The 17,855-nt window shown below is 45.6% G+C and overlaps 1 protein-coding gene across 1 annotated transcript; it reads left to right on the forward strand.

Annotated features, from left to right (window-relative positions):
- Positions 1-13,597: 13,597 nt before the first annotated feature.
- Positions 13,598-16,114, forward strand: LOC123167778 (probable 6-phosphogluconolactonase 3, chloroplastic). Its single transcript, XM_044585642.1, has 3 exons — positions 13,598-14,004; positions 14,113-14,248; positions 15,363-16,114. Exons 1-3 carry the CDS (start codon positions 13,661-13,663, stop codon positions 15,840-15,842), a joined length of 960 nt encoding a protein of 319 aa, XP_044441577.1. The 5' UTR covers positions 13,598-13,660; the 3' UTR covers positions 15,843-16,114.
- The last annotated feature ends 1,741 nt before the right edge of the window (positions 16,115-17,855 follow it).

Genomic DNA, 17,855 nt, shown 5'->3' on the forward strand with positions numbered 1-17,855 from the left:
GGCTCCGGCGGCGGCGGCGTGGGGCGGGGACGGGGTGAGGAAGAGGGGCGGCGGCGGGGTATATAAGAGGGGGGCTGCCTTGGAGGAGGGGGCGAGGTGGCGTCGGCGAGCGGGACTCGGGCGGCGGCAGTCGTGCTCGCCTCGGTCTCCAAGAGGGAGACGGGCGCGGGATGGGCCGGCCTGGCTCGGCTGGGCCTCGGTCCAGTCGGGCGCGGGTTTTTTTTCTTAAATATTCCGCCGAATCTAAAAAAATCATAGAAAAATAAATAAAAATCCAAAAATGATAAAACAAATTTTCCCCGTCTAATTAAAATAATTAGAACAATGTGAACATTTTTTTGACCCAAAAATGCAGTTTTGAAAATGTGCAAAAAAAATTAATGCAAGTAAAATTGCAAATAAAATCCGAATAAAATCCAATATATGATTTTAATATTTTTCCTCCAATATTTCAATTGTTTTCGAGAAGTCATATTTTCTCCTCTCATTTATTTTAATATGAAATATTTTTCGGAGAGAAAAATAATTAAAACCAAAAATCCTCGTTTTATTATTTGATAAAAATCAAATATGAAAAACTGGGAAATCCCCAACTCTCTTCGAGGGTCCTTGAGTTGCTTAGGATTTATCGTGGATTTGCCAAAATGCGATAAAATATGCTATGCAATGATGATCTATGTATAACATTCCAAATTGAAAATTTGGGATGTTACACCAGACGAGGAGACGACAAGGCAACAGGGCACACCTAGGGGGTAGGCGCACCCTGATGTCTTATGGGCCCCTCATGGCTCCGTCTGACCTAATTCCAGTGCTATAAATTCCTAAATATTGCAAAAAAACAAAGTGAGACCCGAAACAATTATTCCGCCGCTGCAAGCCTCTATTCTTTCGCGGCCCCATCTGGAGGCCTCCGCCGGTACTCTACCGGAGGGGGAATCTATCATGGAGGGCTTATACATTGACCTTGTTGTACCTCTGATGATGTGTGTGTAGTTCCCCACAGGACCTATGGGTCCATAGCAGTAGCTAGATGGCTCTCTCTCTCGTCTCTCTCTCTCTCTCTAGTCTTCAATACAATGTTCTCTTTGGGGATCGATTTGATGTAATATTTTGTGGTGCATTTGTTGGGATCCGATGAATTGTGGGCTGATGATCAGATTGTTCATTGAAAGTAATTAAGCTATTTCTGAACTGTATTATGTGTAATTGTTATAGCTTTGTATTTCTCTCCGATCTATCTGTTTGATTTGGCCAACTAGATGGATTTATCTTCAGCGGGAGAGGTGCTTTTTGGCAGCTTGTTCAATCTTGCGGTGTCCTCAATCTTTTTGGTTGCTACTAAGGATAAAACGACGAGGTTTGATCATATCGATTAGTTTTATTCTGTCTACATTATATTATCATGCTTCAAGCATTACCTTGTTTGTCATGAACTTAGTACCTTAAGATGCATGTTGGATAGCGGTCGAGGGGTGGAGTAATAATAGTAGATGCAGAATCGTTTCAGTCTACTTGTCACGGACGTAATGCCTATGTATTGATCATGTCATGAATAACATCATAATTACGCACTATTCTATCAATTGCCCAATAGTAATTTGTGTACCCACCGTTTGCTATGTTCTTGAGAGAGATGTCTCTTGTGAAAGCTATGGCCTCCGGATCTATTTAAATCATATTACTAAAACCCTAAATAACTTTACTTTACTTTTATTTTGCAATTTATATAATTCCTACCATCAGATTTGATTGTTGCGATTAACGAGCACAAAGGGGATTGACAACCCTCTTGCCCATGTTGGGTGTAAGTATTTGCTCTTGCGTGTGTAGGTACTGCTAAAGATTGTTTGTGCGAATCTCCTATTGGTTCTATAAACCTTGGTTCTTTACCGGGCAAATAATTTCTGCTACTCTAATAGTTAGTCCTTCCTCTTCGGGGGAATCTCAACACCTATCAGAAGTAGCAGCCAGCCAGGGCATGGGAAGGAGGCAGGGGCGGGATCTAGTCGCTGGTCGGGGGAGGAGCCCGCTTGAAGTGAAGGAAATATGCCCTAGAGGCAATAATAAAGTATTATTTATTTCCTTATATCATGATAAATGTTTATTATTCATGCTAGAATTGTATTAACCGGAAACATAATACATGTGTGAATACATAGACAAACAGAGTGTCACTAGTATGCCTCTACTTGACTAGCTCGTTAATCAAAGATGGTTATGTTTCCTAGCCATAGACATGAGTTGTCATTTGATTAACGGGATCACCTCATTAGGAGAATGACGTGATTGACTTGACCCATTCCGTTAGCTTAGCACTCGGTCGTTTAGTATGTTGCTATTGCTTTCTTCATGACTTATACATGTTCCTATGACTATGAGATTATGCAACTCCCGTTTACCGGAGGAACACTTTGTGTGCTACCAAACGTCACAACGTAACTGGGTGATTATAAAGGTGCTCTACAGGTGTCTCCAAAGGTACTTGTTGGGTTGGCGTATTTCGAGATTAGGATTGGTCACTCCGATTGTCGGAGAGGTATCTCTGGGCCCACTCGGTAATGCACATCACTATAAGCCTTGCAAGCATTGTAACTAATGAGTTAGTTGCGGGATGATGTATTATGGAACGAGTAAAGAGACATGCCGGTAACGAGATTGAACTAGGTATTGAGATACCGACGGTCGAATCTCGGGCAAGTAACATACCGGTGACAAAGGGAACAACGTATGTTGTTATGCGGTCTGACCGATAAAGATCTTCGTAGAATATGTGGGAACCAATATGAGCATCCAGGTTCCGCTGTTGGTTATTGACCGGAGAGGTGTCTCGGTCATGTCTACATAGTTCTCGAACACGTAGGGTCCGCACGCTTAACGTTACGATGACAGTTTTATTATGAGTTTATGTATGTTGATGTACCGAAGGAGTTCGGAGTCCCGGATGAGATCGGGGACATGACGAGGAGTCTCGAAATGGCCGAGACGTAAAGATCGATATATTGGACGACTATATTCGGACTTCGGAAAGGTTCCGAGTGATTCGGGTATTTTTCGGAGTACCGGAGAGTTACGGGTATTTGTATTGGGCCTTAATGGGCCATACGGGAAAGGAGAGAAAGGCCCCAAAGGGAGGCCGCACCCCTCCCCATGGACTAGTCCGAATTGGACTAGGGAGGGGGGGGCCTTCCTTCTTTCTCCTTCTCCCTTCCCTTTTCCTACTCCAACAAGGAAAGGAGGAGTCCTACTCCCGGTGGGAGTAAGACTCCCCCCTTGGCGCGCCTCTCCCCTTGGCCGGCCGCCTCCCCCTTGCTCCTTTATATACGGGGGCAGGGGGGCACCACAGAGACACACAATTGATATACGATATTTTAGCCGTGTGCGGTGCCCCCTCTACCATATTACACCTCGATAATATCGTAGCGGAGCTTAGGCGAAGCCCTGCGTCGGTAGAACATCATCATCGTCACCACGCCGTCGTGCTGACGAAACTCTCCCTCAACACTCGGCTGGATCGGAGTTCGAGGAACGTCATCGAGCTGAACGTGTGCTGAACTCGGAGGTGCCGTGCGTTCGGTACTTGATCGGTCGGATCGTGAAGACGTACAACTACATCAACCGCGTTGTGTTAACGCTTCTGCTTTCGGTCTACGAGGGTACGTGGACAACACTCTCCCCTCCCGTTGCTATGCATCACCATGATCTTGCGTGTGCGTAGGAATTTTTTTTAAATTACTACGTTCCCCAACAGTGGCATCCGAGCCTGGTTTTATGCGTTGATGCTATGCACGAATAGAACACAAGTGAGTTGTGGGCGATATAAGTCATACTGCTTACCAGCATGTCATACTTTGGTTCAGCGGTATTGTGAGATGAAGCGGCCCGGACCGACATTACGCGTACGCTTACGCGAGACTGGTTTCACCGTTGCGAGCACTCGTTGCTTAAAGGTGACTGGCGGGTGTCTGTCTCTCTCACTTTAGTTGAACCGAGTGTGGCTACGCCCGGTCCTTGCGAAGGTTAAAACAACACCAACTTGACAAACTATCGTTGTGGTTTTGATGCGTAGGTAAGAACGGTTCTTGCTAAGCCCATAGCAGCCACGTAAAACTTGCAACAACAAAGTAGAGGACGTCTAACTTGTTTTTGCAGGGCATGTTGTGATGTGATATGGTCAAGACATGATGCTATATTTTATTAATGAGATGATCATGTTTTGTAACCGAGTTATCGGCAACTAGCAGGAGCCATATGGTTGTCGCTTTATTGTATGCAATGCAATCGCCATGTAATTGTTTTACTTTATCACTAAGCGGTAGCGATAGTCGTAAAAGCAATAAGTTGGCGAGACGACAACGATACTACGATGGAGATCAAGGTGTCGCGCTGGTGACGATGGTGATCATGACGGTGCTTCGGAGATGGAGATCACAAGCACAAGATGATGATGGCCATATCATATCACTTATATTGATTGCATGTGATGTAAATCTTTTATGCATCTTATCTTGCTTTGATTGACGGTAGCATTATAAGATGATCTCTCACTAAAATTTCAAGATAAAAGTGTTCTCCCTGAGTATGCACCGTTGCAAAAGTTCTTCGTGCTGAGACACCACGTGATGATCGGGTGTGATAGGCTCTACGTTCAAATACAACGGGTGCAAAACAGTTGCACACGCGGAATACTCAGGTTAAACTTGACGAGCCTAGCATATGCAGATATGGCCTCGGAACACGGAGACCGAAAGGTCGAGCGTGAATCATATAGTAGATATGATCAACATAGTGATGTTCACCGTTGAAACTACTCCATCTCACGTGATGATCGGACATGGTTTAGTTGATATGGATCACGTGATCACTTAGAAGATTAGAGGGATGTCTATCTAAGTGGGAGTTCTTAAGTAATATGATTAATTGAACTTAAATTTATCATGAACTTAGTCCTGATAGTATTTTGCAAATTATGTTGTAGATCAATAGCTCGCGTTGTTGCTTCCCTGTGTTTATTTTTATATGTTCCTAGAGAAAAAATATGTTGAAAGATGTTAGTAGCAAAGATGCGGATTGGATCCGTGATATGAGGATTATCCTCATTGCTGCACAGAAGAATTATGTCCTTGATGCACCGCTAGGTGACAGACCTATTGCAGGAGCAGATGCAGACGTTATGAACGTTTGGCTAGCTCAATATGATGACTACTTGATAGTTTAGTGCACCATGCTTAACGGCTTAGAATCGGGACTTCAAAGACGTTTTGAACGTCATGGACCATATGAGATGTTCCAGGAGTTGAAGTTAATATTTCAAGCAAATACCCGAGTTGAGAGATATGAAGTCTCCAACAAGTTCTATAGCTAAAAGATGGAGGAGAATAGCTCAAGCAATGAGCATGTGCTCAGATTGTCTGGGTACTACAATCGCTTGAATCAAGTGGGAGTTAATCTTCCAGATAAAATAGTGATTGACAGAATTCTCTAGTCACCATCACCAAGTTAGTAGAACTTCGTGATGAACTATAGTATGTAAGGGATGACGAAAGTAAATCCCAAGCTCTTCACGATGCTGAAATCGACGAAGGTAGAAATCAAGAAAGAGCATCAAGTGTTGATGGTTAACAAGACCACTAGTTTCAAGAAAAGGGCAAAGGGATAGAAGGGGAACTTCAAAAAGAACGGCAAGCAAGTTGCTACTCAAGTGAAGAAGCCCAAGTCTGTACCTAAGCCTGAGACTAAGTGCTTCTACTGCAAAGGGACTGGTCACTGGAAGCGGAACTGCCCCAAGTATTTGGTGGATAAGAAGGATGGCAAAGTGAACAAAGGTATATTGGATATACATGTTATTGATGTGTACTTACTAGTGTTTATAGCAACCCCTCGGTATTTTATACTGGTTCAGTTGCTAAGAGTAGTAACTCGAAACGGGAGTTGCAGAATAAACAGAGACTAGTAAAAAGGCGAGGTGACGATGTGTGTTGGAAGTAGTTCCAAGATTGATATGATCATCATCGCACACTCCCTGTACTTTCGGGATTAGTGTTGAAACTAAATAAGTGTTATTTGGTGTTTGCGTTGAGCATGAATATGATTTGGTCATGTTTATTGCAATACGGTTATTCATTTAAGTTAGAGAACAATTGTTGTTCTGTTTACATGAATAAAAAAACCTTCTATGGTCATACACACCAACGAAAATGGTTTGTTGGATCTCAATCGTAGTGATACACATATTCATAATATTGAAGCCAAAAGATGCAAAGTTAATAATGATAGTGCAACTTATTTGTGGCACTGCCGTTTAGGTCATATTGGTGTAAAGCGCATGAAGAAACTCCATACTGATGGGATTTTGGAGTCACTTGATTATGAATCACTTGATGCTTGCGAACCGTGCCTCATAGGCAAGATGACTAAAACGCCGTTCTCCGGAACTATGGAGAGAGCAACAAATTTGTTGGAAATCATACATACAGATGTATGTGGTCCGATGAATATTGAGGCTCGTAGCAGGTATCATTATTTTCTGACCTTCACGGATGATTTGAGCAGATATGGGTATATCTACTTAATGAAACAGAAGTCTGAAACATTTGAAAAATTCATATAATTTTCAGAGTGAAGCGGAAAATCATCGTAACAAGAAAATAAAGTTTCTATGATCTGATCGTGGAGAAGAGTATTTGAGTTACGAGTTTGGCCTTCAGTTAAAACAATGTGAAATAGTTTCACTACTCATGCCACTTGGAACACCACGGTGTTATGGTGTGTCCGAACATCGTAACCGTACTTTATTAGATATGGTGCGATGTATGATGTCTCTTACCGATCTACCACTATCGTTTTGGGGTTATGCATTAGAGACAGCTGCATTCACGTTAAATAGGGTACCATCTAAATCTATTGAGACGACATCTTATGAACTGTGGTTTGGCAAGAAACCAAAGTTGTCGTTTCTTAAAGTTTGGGGTTGCGATGCTTATGTGAAAAGGTTTCATCCTGATAAGCTCAAACCTAAATCGGAGAAATGTGTCTTCATAGGATACCCAAAGGAGACTGTTGGGTACACCTTCTATCATAGATCCGAAGGCAAGACATTCGTTGCTAAGAATGGATCCTTTCTAGAGAAGGAGTTTCTCTCAAAAGAAGTGAGTGGGAGGAAAGTAGAACTTGATGAGGTAACTGTACCTGCTCCCTTATTGGAAAGTAGATCATCACAGAAACCAGTTTCTGCGACACCTACACCAATTAGTGGGGAAGTTAATGATAATGATCATGAAACTTCAGATCAAGTTATTACAGAACCTCGTAGGTCAACCAGATTAAGATCCGCACCAGAGTGGTACGGTAATCTTGTTCTGGAGGTTATGTTACTAGACCATGACGAACCTACGAACTATGAAGAAGCGATGGTGAGCCCAGATTCCGCGAAATGGCTTGAGGCCATGAAATCTGAGATAAGATCCATATATGAGAACAAAGTATGGACTTTGATTGACTTGCCCAATGATCGGCGAGCCATTGAGATTAAATGGATCTTCAAGAGGAAGACAGACAGTGATAGTAGTGTTACTGTCTACAAAGATAGAATTGTCGCAAAAAGGTTTTCGACAAATTCAAGGTGTTGACTACGATGAGAGTTTCTCACTCGTATCTATGCTTAAGTCTGTCTGAATCATGTTTGCAATTGCCACATTTTATGAAATATGGCAAATGGATAAACAAAACTGCATTCCTTAATAGATTTATTAAAGAAGAGTTGTATATGATGCAACCAGGAGGTTTTGTCAATCCTAAAAGTGCTAACAAAATATGCAAGCTCCAGCGATCCATCTATGGACTGGTGCAAGCATCTCGGAGTTGGAATATACGCTTTGATAAGTTGATCAAAGGATATAGTTTTATACAGACTTGCGGTGAAGCCTGTATTTACAAGAAAGTGAGTGGGAGCACTACAACATTTCTGATAAGTATATGTGAATGACATATTGTTGATCGGAAATAATGTAGAATTATTCTGCAAAGCATAAAGGAGTGTTTGAAAGGAGTTTTTCAAAGAAAGACCTCGGTGAAGCTGCTTACATATTGAGCATCAAGATCTATAGAGATAGATCAAGACGCTTGATAAGTTTTTTCAATGAGTACATACCTTAACAAGATTTTGAAGTAGTTCAAAATAGAACAGTCAAAGAAAGAGTTCTTGCCTGTGTTACAAGGTGTGAAATTGAGTAAGACTCAAAGCCCGACCACGGCAGAAGATAGAAAGAGAATGAAAGTCATTCCCTATGCCTTGGCCATAGGTTCTATAAAGTATGCCATGCTGTTTACCAGATCTATTGTATACCCTACACTGATTTTGGCAAGGGAGTACAATAGTGATCTAGGAGTAGATCACTGGACAGCGGTCAAAATTATCCTTAGTGGAATAAGGATATGTTTCTCGATTATGGAAGTGACAAAAGGTTCGTCGTAAAGGGTTACGTCGATGCAAGTTTTGCCACTAATCTAGATGACTCTAAGTCTCAGTCTAGATACATATTGGAAGTGGGAGCAATTAGCTAGAGTAGCTCCGTGCAGAGCATTGTAGACATAGAAATTTGCAAAATACTTACGGATCTGAATGTGACAGACCCGTTGACTAAAATTATCTCACAATCAAAACATGATCACACCTTAGTACTCTTTGGGTGTTAATCACATAGCGATGTGAACTAGATTATTGACTCTAGTAAACCCTTTGGGTGTTGGTCACATGACAATGTGAACTATGGGTGTTAATCACATGGTGATGTGAATTATTGATGTTAAATCACATGGCGATGTGAACTAGATTATTGACTCTAGTGCAAGTGGGAGACTGAAGGAAATATGCCCTAGAGGCAATAATAAAGTATTATTTATTTCCTTATATCATGATAAATGTTTATTATTCATGCTAGAATTGTATTAACCGAAAACATAATACATGTGTGAATACATAGACAAACAGAGTGTCACTAGTATGCCTCTACTTGACTAGCTCGTTAATCAAAGATGGTTATGTTTCCTAGCCATAGACATGAGTTGTCATTTGATTAACGGGATCACCTCATTAGGAGAATGACGTGATTGACTTGACCCATTCCGTTAGCTTAGCACTCGATCGTTTAGTATGTTGCTATTGCTTTCTTCATGACTTATACATGTTCCTATGACTATGAGATTATGCAACTCCCGTTTACCGGAGGAACACTTTGTGTGCTACCAAACGTCACAACGTAACTGGGTGATTATAAAGGTGCTCTACAGGTGTCTCCAAAGGTACTTGTTGGGTTGGCGTATTTCGAGATTAGGATTTGTCACTCCGATTGTCGGAGAGGTATCTCTGGGCCCACTCGGTAATGCACATCACTATAAGCCTTGCAAGCATTGTAACTAATGAGTTAGTTGCGGGATGATGTATTACGGAACGAGTAAGAGACTTGCCGGTAACGAGATTGAACTAGGTATTGAGATACCGACGATCGAATCTCGGGCAAGTAACATACCGATGACAAAGGGAACAACGTATGTTGTTATCCGGTTTGACCGATAAAGATCTTCGTAGAATATGTGGGAACCAATATGAGCATCCAGGTTCCGCTATTGGTTATTGACTGGAGAGGTGTCTCGGTCATGTCTACATAGTTCTCGAACCCGTAGGGTCCGCACGCTTAACGTTACGATGACAGTTTATTTTTGACACCTGAAACAGTAGGAGAGCCTCCTACTGTGTAATTAAATTAATAAATGGGGGGATTTACACATGGATCTGTACATGTCATCCCCTTTGGGGATGGTTGGGGGGGGTGGGAAAGTAACAAGTCAAAGAGTAGCTACAAAGGAGGTTACGATGACAGTTCTATTATGAGTTTATGTATGTTGATGTACCGAAGGAGTTTGGAGTCTCGGATGAGATCGGGGACATGACGAGGAGTCTCGAAATGGCCGAGACGTAAAGATCGATATATTGGACGACTATAGTCGGACTTCGGAAAGGTTCCGAGTGATTCGGGTATTTTTCGGAGTACCGAAGAGTTACGGGAATTCGTATTGGGCCTTAATGGGCCATACGGGAAAGGAGAGAAAGGCCCCAAAGGGAGGCCGCACCCCTCCCCATGGACTAGTCCGAATTGGACTAGGGAGGGGGGGCGCCCCCTTCCTTCTTTCTCCTTCTCCCTTCCCTTTTCCTACTCCAACAAGGAAAGGAGGAGTCCTACTCCCGGTGGGAGTAGGACTTCCCCCTTGGCGCGCCTCTCCCCTTGGCCGGCCGCCTCCCCCTTGCTCCTTTATATACGGGGGCAGGGGGCACCACAGAGACACACAATTGATATACGATATTTTAGCCGTGTGCGGTGCCCCCTCCACCATATTACACCTCGATAATATCGTAGCGGAGCTTAGGCGAAGCCCTGCGTCGGTAGAACATCATCATCGTCACCACGCCGTCGTGCTGACGAAACTCTCCCTCAACACTCGGCTGGATCGGAGTTCGAGGGACGTCATCGAGCTGAACGTGTGCTGAACTCGGAGGTGCCGTGCGTTCGGTACTTGATCGGTCGGATCGTGAAGACGTACGACTACATCAACCGCGTTGTGTTAACGCTTCCGCTTTCGGTCTACAAGGGTACGTGGACAACACTCTCCCCTCTCGTTGCTATGCATCACCATGATCTTGCGTGTGCGTAGGAATTTTTTTGAAATTACTACGTTCCCCAACATGAAGGGCATGGAAGGAGAGAAGGAGATGGAGGGAGCCCCACTGCCGCCGTTGCGGGCCGGCCGGAGGCCGCTGACAGCGGCGGCGAGGAGAGGAGCGCTGAGGCACGGTTGTTCGGGGAGCGGCGTCAGTCGCCTCGTGAGTCGCAGGAGCGACCCACGAGACGCACGTGGGCAATAAGCAAATACCTGATGGCGAAGTTAGTCATAGGAATTACTTTGTATTTTTGAATCAGTGCACCTGCAATTTTTGTGATTATGGGTATGAATAAAATTACAGGTGTTTCTCAAAACATATAGCTACATTGCTAAAAAAGGGAAAAGTATTAATTTTTACCGACTGGTTTCCCAGGAAATCAGCAACGCATTGCGCGCTCCACGCGTCCCTGTGGGACCGACCCACCGCCCGTCGCAACCTTATCTCTTTGCGGTCTTAAGCCACCCGTTTCTTTCTTTTCGTCTCCCCCGCGTATCCTACCTCTGACGCATTCTGCCATCCCCACTCCTCTTCCTCTTGGTTCTCTCTAGCAACCAGGCCGCCGACCACCGAAGCTTCCACCGCCGTGCGCTACTACCACCGGCTATTGTAGGGACTCATCATCGCCAACGTTGTCATTGCAAAGAGCATGGCGCCCCTACAAATCTTGTCGGCGGTAGGCGCTGCAACGCAACGTCCCTTGACAGCCAACGCTGCAACCACATCCCGCCGGCTACGGGCGCTGCGTAGAAGCTGTTGTCACGCCCAGTGCTGCCATCCAGCGGTTGCCGGTGCTACAATGAAATGACGACGACGATGCTGCGAGTGCTGTGAGGCGTCCTCGGGTGCATGCTGCAAGGCAGGGCCGCGGAGGCATCACCGGTGTGCCGGTGCTGCAATGCAGCACGCACGTCGGTGCGTCGAAGCTATCAGTGTTGTGTTGGAGCTCTGCCGGAGTTGCATTGGAGCTTCACCGGAGACGTCGCTGCTGCGTTGGAGCTCTGCCGGTGCTGCATACGGTCGCCGGTGTGGTCGTCGGTGTTGTGATGCAGCATCGTCGAGGCTGTGGAGGTGATGCGATGAGGAGAGACAAGGTCAGGGGAGGTCCTTGTGGATGTGTGGCGAGAGGAGGAAGATGGGCTGCGAAACCTACGATCGAACGGCCCGGTGCACCTAACCAGACGGCTCCTGAGACGGATGATTTTTTGCAAACATCATCCTGCCTCTGTCCATCCGCAAGATCTGCGCCACCGCCCTCCAGCCCCTCCTCGACAAGCTCGAGCGCTGGCTCTCACCATGGTGGGCGTCCTTGATGTCACGTGGCGACCGACTAGCTCGGTGTAGGCATGTGCTCTGCGTGATGCCGGTGCACACGCTACTCGTGCTGGCCCTCAACAACTCCGTCCTCAAGCAGGTCAACCGTCTCCTTCGCAACTTCCTCTGGTACGGGCGCAAGGATGCGAGCAGCGGCCACTGACGAGGCCACTGCCTCGTCAGCTGGCGCCGGTCTGCCGGCCCATCGCCCTGGGCGGCCTTGGCATCCCCGACGTCTAGCGCCGAGGCATCTCCCTCCGCACCCGCTAGCTATGGCTTCAAAAGACCGACGCCTCGCAGCCCTGGCAACAACTACACCTCCCCCACTGCCCCGACGTCCAAGCTATCTTAAGAGTCTCCACCTCCTGGTCCATCGGCGACGGGCGGACCTTCAAATTTTGGGAGGACCACTGGCTCGATGGTCAGTCCATCGCCGAGATCGCGCCCCTCGTCCATGCCAAGGTTCCCAAACGGCGGCTCGAGGCCCTCTCCGTTCGCGACGGCCTCCACGACCGTGCCTGGATAGCGGACATCCAGGGCGCCCTGGGAACCAAGATGGCAATCCAGTACGTCTCTCTATGGCGACGCCTGCGGCAGGTAACTCTCTCTGACGTGCCGGACACGATATCCTGGCGATGGTCCCGCTCCGGCTCCTACACCGCATGGTCATGCTACCAAGCATGGTCATGCTACCAAGCATTGTGCACTGGATCCACCGAGGACCCGCACTGGCGCATCACCTGGCGATCATGGGCGCCGCTTCGCATCAAGTTCTTCATCTGGCTGGCCTTGCTCGGACGATGCTGGACGGCCGACCGCCTCGCGCGACATGACCTGCCCCACGAGCCTACCTGCCTTCTCTGTGATCAGGAGCCCGAGACGATGCAACACCTTCTCGCGGGCTGCTCCTTTTCCCGCCAGGTGTGGCATGAAGTGCTCTCCTGGTGTCGTTCCACCGCCACCATCCCGGACCAAGACGAAGAGTTCATCACCTGGCTGACCTCGGCCATCACTGCCACGCCTCGCAGCCTACGACGCGGGCTCGCCTCCATTGCCATCCTCACGGCATGGTGGCTATGGAAACAGCGCAATGTCTGCGTCTTCAACGGCGACCACCCCTCCGTGCGCCGCGCCATCAACGACATCCGGGAGGAAGCGAGACTTTGGGCACGCGCGGGCGCCTCAGGACTGGCGCTCATCATGCCGGAGACGTAGCCTAGGGCCGCTGCGGCAGGCGCACCCGCTCCTCCCCGTGCGCCATGGATGTCGTCGCATGCCATCCCCCCTTTTCCTTCATGTAACATCCATGTAATTCTTGCTACTTTCTACCTATCAATGCAATGATACGCAAGCCTTTTGCGTATTCGTGAAAAAAATCATGATGATTTGTAGCAATGGCAAAAAAGAAAAGAAAAAAGAGCTGCATATACGGGGACTCCACTGGCTAGGGTCGCTACGCATATCACCGGAGGCGCGTGTCCACCTCAAAAGCGGCGCAGCAGCCAGTCCCGCGCGATCCGGCCGTCCATCGTGATCTCGACGGGTATAAAGCAACGCACATCTTCCAATCCACCTGTCCCTCTTACCCAACGACCACTTCTCCCTTCCGGTCTCCTCGCCGCCCTCACCGCCATGTCCACCGCCACCGGCGCAGCCGCCTCGAACTCCCTCTCCCCCACCACCAGCCGGCGATCATCGCCGTCTTCCAGGATCCTGACGACCCCTCGCGGATCTCTTTCTTGCAGACTACTATCCTCTTCCCCATCGCAGTCTCCCCTCGTTCCGGTCTCCGCCATGGCCTCCCCGGGCGCTGCTGGCGAGGCGGCTTCCAGGAAGAAGCTTCTCATATTCGACGCCGAGAAGGACCTGGCGGCGTCTCTGGCCGAGCACGCGGCGGGACTGTCGGAGAAGTTCGCCGCCGAGAGGAGCGCTTTCACAGTCGTGCTCTCCGGCGGCTCTCTCATCAAAGCTCTGAGGTTCTTGGACCTCCTCGAGAATGAACACCGCACATTTCTTGCTTGGCTCTCGCGGGATTATGGGCCGGGAAGAGGTCTAATTTATTTATTTATTTTTTGGCATCACAGGAAACTGGCTGAGCCGCCGTACCTGGAGGCGGTGGACTGGAGCAGATGGCACGTTTTCTGGGCGGACGAGAGGGTGGTTCCCAAGGACCACGCGGACAGTAACTACAAACTTGCCATGGATGAGTTTCTCTCTAAGGTGCTCGTATGGATAATCTTTGATGAACTTACTGTTGGGTGGTTAAAAGATGGGTACAAACGGAAATGGGACTTCAATGACTAAGCCGTGACAGTAACTGGATATTCTGATGTTTTGTGTAGATTATATGCTATTATTTGCGTTCTGTTGGGCTTGTCATTATTTATGGTTACGGTTCTGTTGATATGAGTGATTAACTTTATGTGATGGATAGTTTGTGAAAATGTAGAATACTGGGTTTACTAGGATTGAACCCATTGTAAAAAAAACCTAGAGTTGAACCTGCACATGCACATTGTCACATTATTGTAATTTTAGTGGTGTATAAAGTAGGGAACTTCCGTCAGCTACTACATAATTCTTGGGATTGTGGACATAAATTAGAGAGCTGAATTATGCCTTTAGTAGAAATCTCAGTGAATAAGCAAAGATTGTTTCCTGGGAAATAACTTTGGAGACAATATCACATCCACTGACCATTGTCCATCTAAAAACTTTGTTATTAGCTTTCAGTAAAGCTAGGTAGGTTGCCTTTTCTCTGAAAAGTTGTTCATCTAAATTATGGAAGATTGTACTTAATTGGTTTTGTGTTGAGTTAAGTTATAGTAAGAAATCTAGAGCGGTCTAGAACTGAAAATTTATAGATTTGATCACTCAGATATTTATGTTGGATGGTCGATTCTATGGGGAAAGAATTGAGGTGTCATGGCATTCTTATAGGTTACATTTGGCAATTGGCTCTCATATTTAGAAGATAAGATTAGCCTTAGTGGTACACCATATAATCGAGTTGAGAGAGAGTTGTGTTCCTGGGGTTTTCTTTGTTAGCTCAGAAAAGAATATTTGTATGAGTATGAGTATGTAGTCTTTTCTATATGTTTATTTTGTCAATCAAACTAAAACCACACGTCATATTTGTACTGTTGAATTCAACTTGAACTTTGCTACATGTGTTACATAAATTTTCGAATTTCATATCTGTATCATCATTATATTTGTTTGAGTGTATCATCATTATATTAACATCATGCATTCTAGTTATATGCCATCAATAAGAAATCTTCTCCATTGACAGGATTGTACTCACATTTTTCTTTCTATATGTCAAATATAGGTGCCGGTTCCTGCTAACCAAGTTTACGCCATGAATGATGCACTGTCGGTTGAAGGAGCTGCGGATGACTATGAAAATTGTTTAAAGCAACTCATCAAGAATGGTGTGATTGCGGTGTCACCAGTAACTGGGTTCCCAAAGTTTGACCTTATGCTTTTGGGGATGGGCCCTGATGGCCATATCGCCTCCCTCTTCCCTGGACACCCTATTGTCAACGAAAACCAGAAGTTGGTCACCTGTGTCAAGGATTCTCCAAAGCCACCACCAGAGAGAATAACATTCACATTCCCTGTGATCAATTCGTCGGCACATATCGCACTTATGGTCACTGGTGCTGGGAAAGCTGGTGCAGTTCACAAAGCGCTTTCAGGCAATGAAAGTTCATCAGATTTGCTGCCCGTTGAGATGGTTGAGCCGCAAGACGGAGAGATGACCTGGTTCACTGACAAGCCAGCTATGTCAATGTTGTCAAGGATCTGAAGCCTGTTATGCTATAAATTTGAAACTTCCACCTTCAGGATTCCGTTAGATCCGTGCTTGCACTGTTCATATCTATGTTGAAAAAAATGAGCTGATTTTGTAGCATATAGTAGAGCGTAAATGTGCAGCACATTACAGTTTATTCATAATATGAGTAAGTAATGGCCATGTTATGGGATATATGTTCGTCGGGTATTTAGATTTGTGTTTGTAAATGCTATTCAGTATTTGGTACTGTTTCCATATTCTACCCAGAATGTTCTTTGGACTAAGGTTGCCTTAATTCAACACTATTAGCGTTCTGCACTTGTCTCGGTTGCTCCACGATTGCTGTTATCCCATCTGTCTACTCCTTCCATTTCAATGAATAAGGCGCGCATGAAATTCATTCCAATAAATAAGGTGTGTATGCTTTTTAAAATCCAACTTCGACCGTAAATTAGATCACTAATATACAATTTTTGACATAAAAATTATACTATCGAAAGCTCCCTTTCAATACAAATTCAACAGTGTGATTTTTTATCACATAATATAATCCACATTTGATTGTTCTAATTTATGTTCAAAGTTGAAATTTAGAATGTGTGCGTGTCTTATTCATTTGAATGGAGGGACTGCATTTTTGGTTCTCAGTCGTAGGTTCAGGCTGAACTAAGATCCGCGTTCTCAGATGTAGGTTCAGGTTGAACTAAGATCCCTGTCATGCATTCCGCAACACATTCTACGACTAGATTATTAAGCATTTCGTGACAGCAGTTTATTTCTAAACCAAGGCAAAAGATTTGCCTCATCCGGTGATTAAGAGTTGTAGGTTCTGATTGAACTAAGATCCCTGTGATGCATTCCGTAACACATTTTACGACTAGATGATCAGGCATTTTGTGACAACAGTTTAAATCAAGGCAAAAGATTTGCCTCAACCACTGGCTAGGCAAAAGAGAGTTTTAGTTAATTAACGAAAAACCGGGTAAAAACTGACACAAATCGTTGCATGGCACATATAGAATACCTCACACAGACCTCAACAAAGAGAGCCTCATCGAGATAGCATACTTCGTCATCATCTCCGCATCTCCCCAAGCTGGCTTCATCACCATTCCTAATTCCCGAGCAAGCGACTACAACTTTATAGCAAATAATCGTCAACCCTCACGTGAAGGTTTGTGCCAGAACTTAGCTAATCGTGACAAGGACAACGCAACTCTGACTTTGACGGAGAGCTATGAAGGAGAACTATACAAGGCTCGCGCCGTCGAAGACGACCGAACATACCACTTGTTGCCCATCATCGTTGCCAACAGTGCGCCGTTGCCGCAGCTCTGACTTTACATCAACAACCAAATTGAGGCAATCCCACTGGCACGACGGAGGAGAGCCGACTACCACAACCATTGTTGTGACTCTGACATCACTCACCTTTGTTTGCGGAGGTTATATTATGAGGCACTTTTCTAATTTTGCCACGATGGAGGAGGTAACTGCAGCTGCCATTTCTACACTTCTAGAGTACAGCAATCCGCTTCAGATCACGTAACAAATCTGGCACGGTGTAAATGGCAGCATTTTTATCTAAGCAGAAGTATAAGGAATTTCATTAAATCTAATTAGATAGGGTAATCTCCTCTTTGTAGCTTACTGATGGTGCTAACTGCCGCGTCTTCTTTTCCCCTCTTTCCCAAACATGAGCACATAATAAGAATGTAAATGTGTGAATGTGTAGTAGACATGGTTTTGGAGGACCTATACCAAGATGGTGTATGTACTGGGGGTGCGATGGAGAGACGCCTAGATAGAGAGAGAGAATGTATGCGCATGAGAGAGAAGAGGGTCGGGTGAGGGAGCGTAAGAGACGAAGAGGAAGTCATAGAGATGGTGCGTGTGTATGAGAGAGAGAGAGTGAGCGAGAGAGATAGGGAGAGAGAGAAGGAGGGATAAAGAGTCATGACGAGAAAGTGTGTGTGTGAAAATGGAGCGGGAAACCTAAAGAGATGAAAGTGCGTTATATCGACT

Source organism: Triticum aestivum, chromosome 7D (genome assembly GCF_018294505.1).
Source record: "Triticum aestivum cultivar Chinese Spring chromosome 7D, IWGSC CS RefSeq v2.1, whole genome shotgun sequence".
NCBI lineage: Eukaryota > Viridiplantae > Streptophyta > Magnoliopsida > Poales > Poaceae > Triticum > Triticum aestivum.

Coding starts and splice junctions, on each gene's coding strand:
- LOC123167778 (XM_044585642.1), top strand. CDS start 13,661: ATGTCCACCGCCACCGGCGCAGCCGCCTCGAACTCCCTCTCCCCCACC. Junction 14,005..14,112: donor TCTCTCATCAAAGCTCTGAG/GTTCTTGGACCT, acceptor TTGGCATCACAG/GAAACTGGCTGAGCCGCCGT. Junction 14,249..15,362: donor TGGATGAGTTTCTCTCTAAG/GTGCTCGTATGG, acceptor TGTCAAATATAG/GTGCCGGTTCCTGCTAACCA.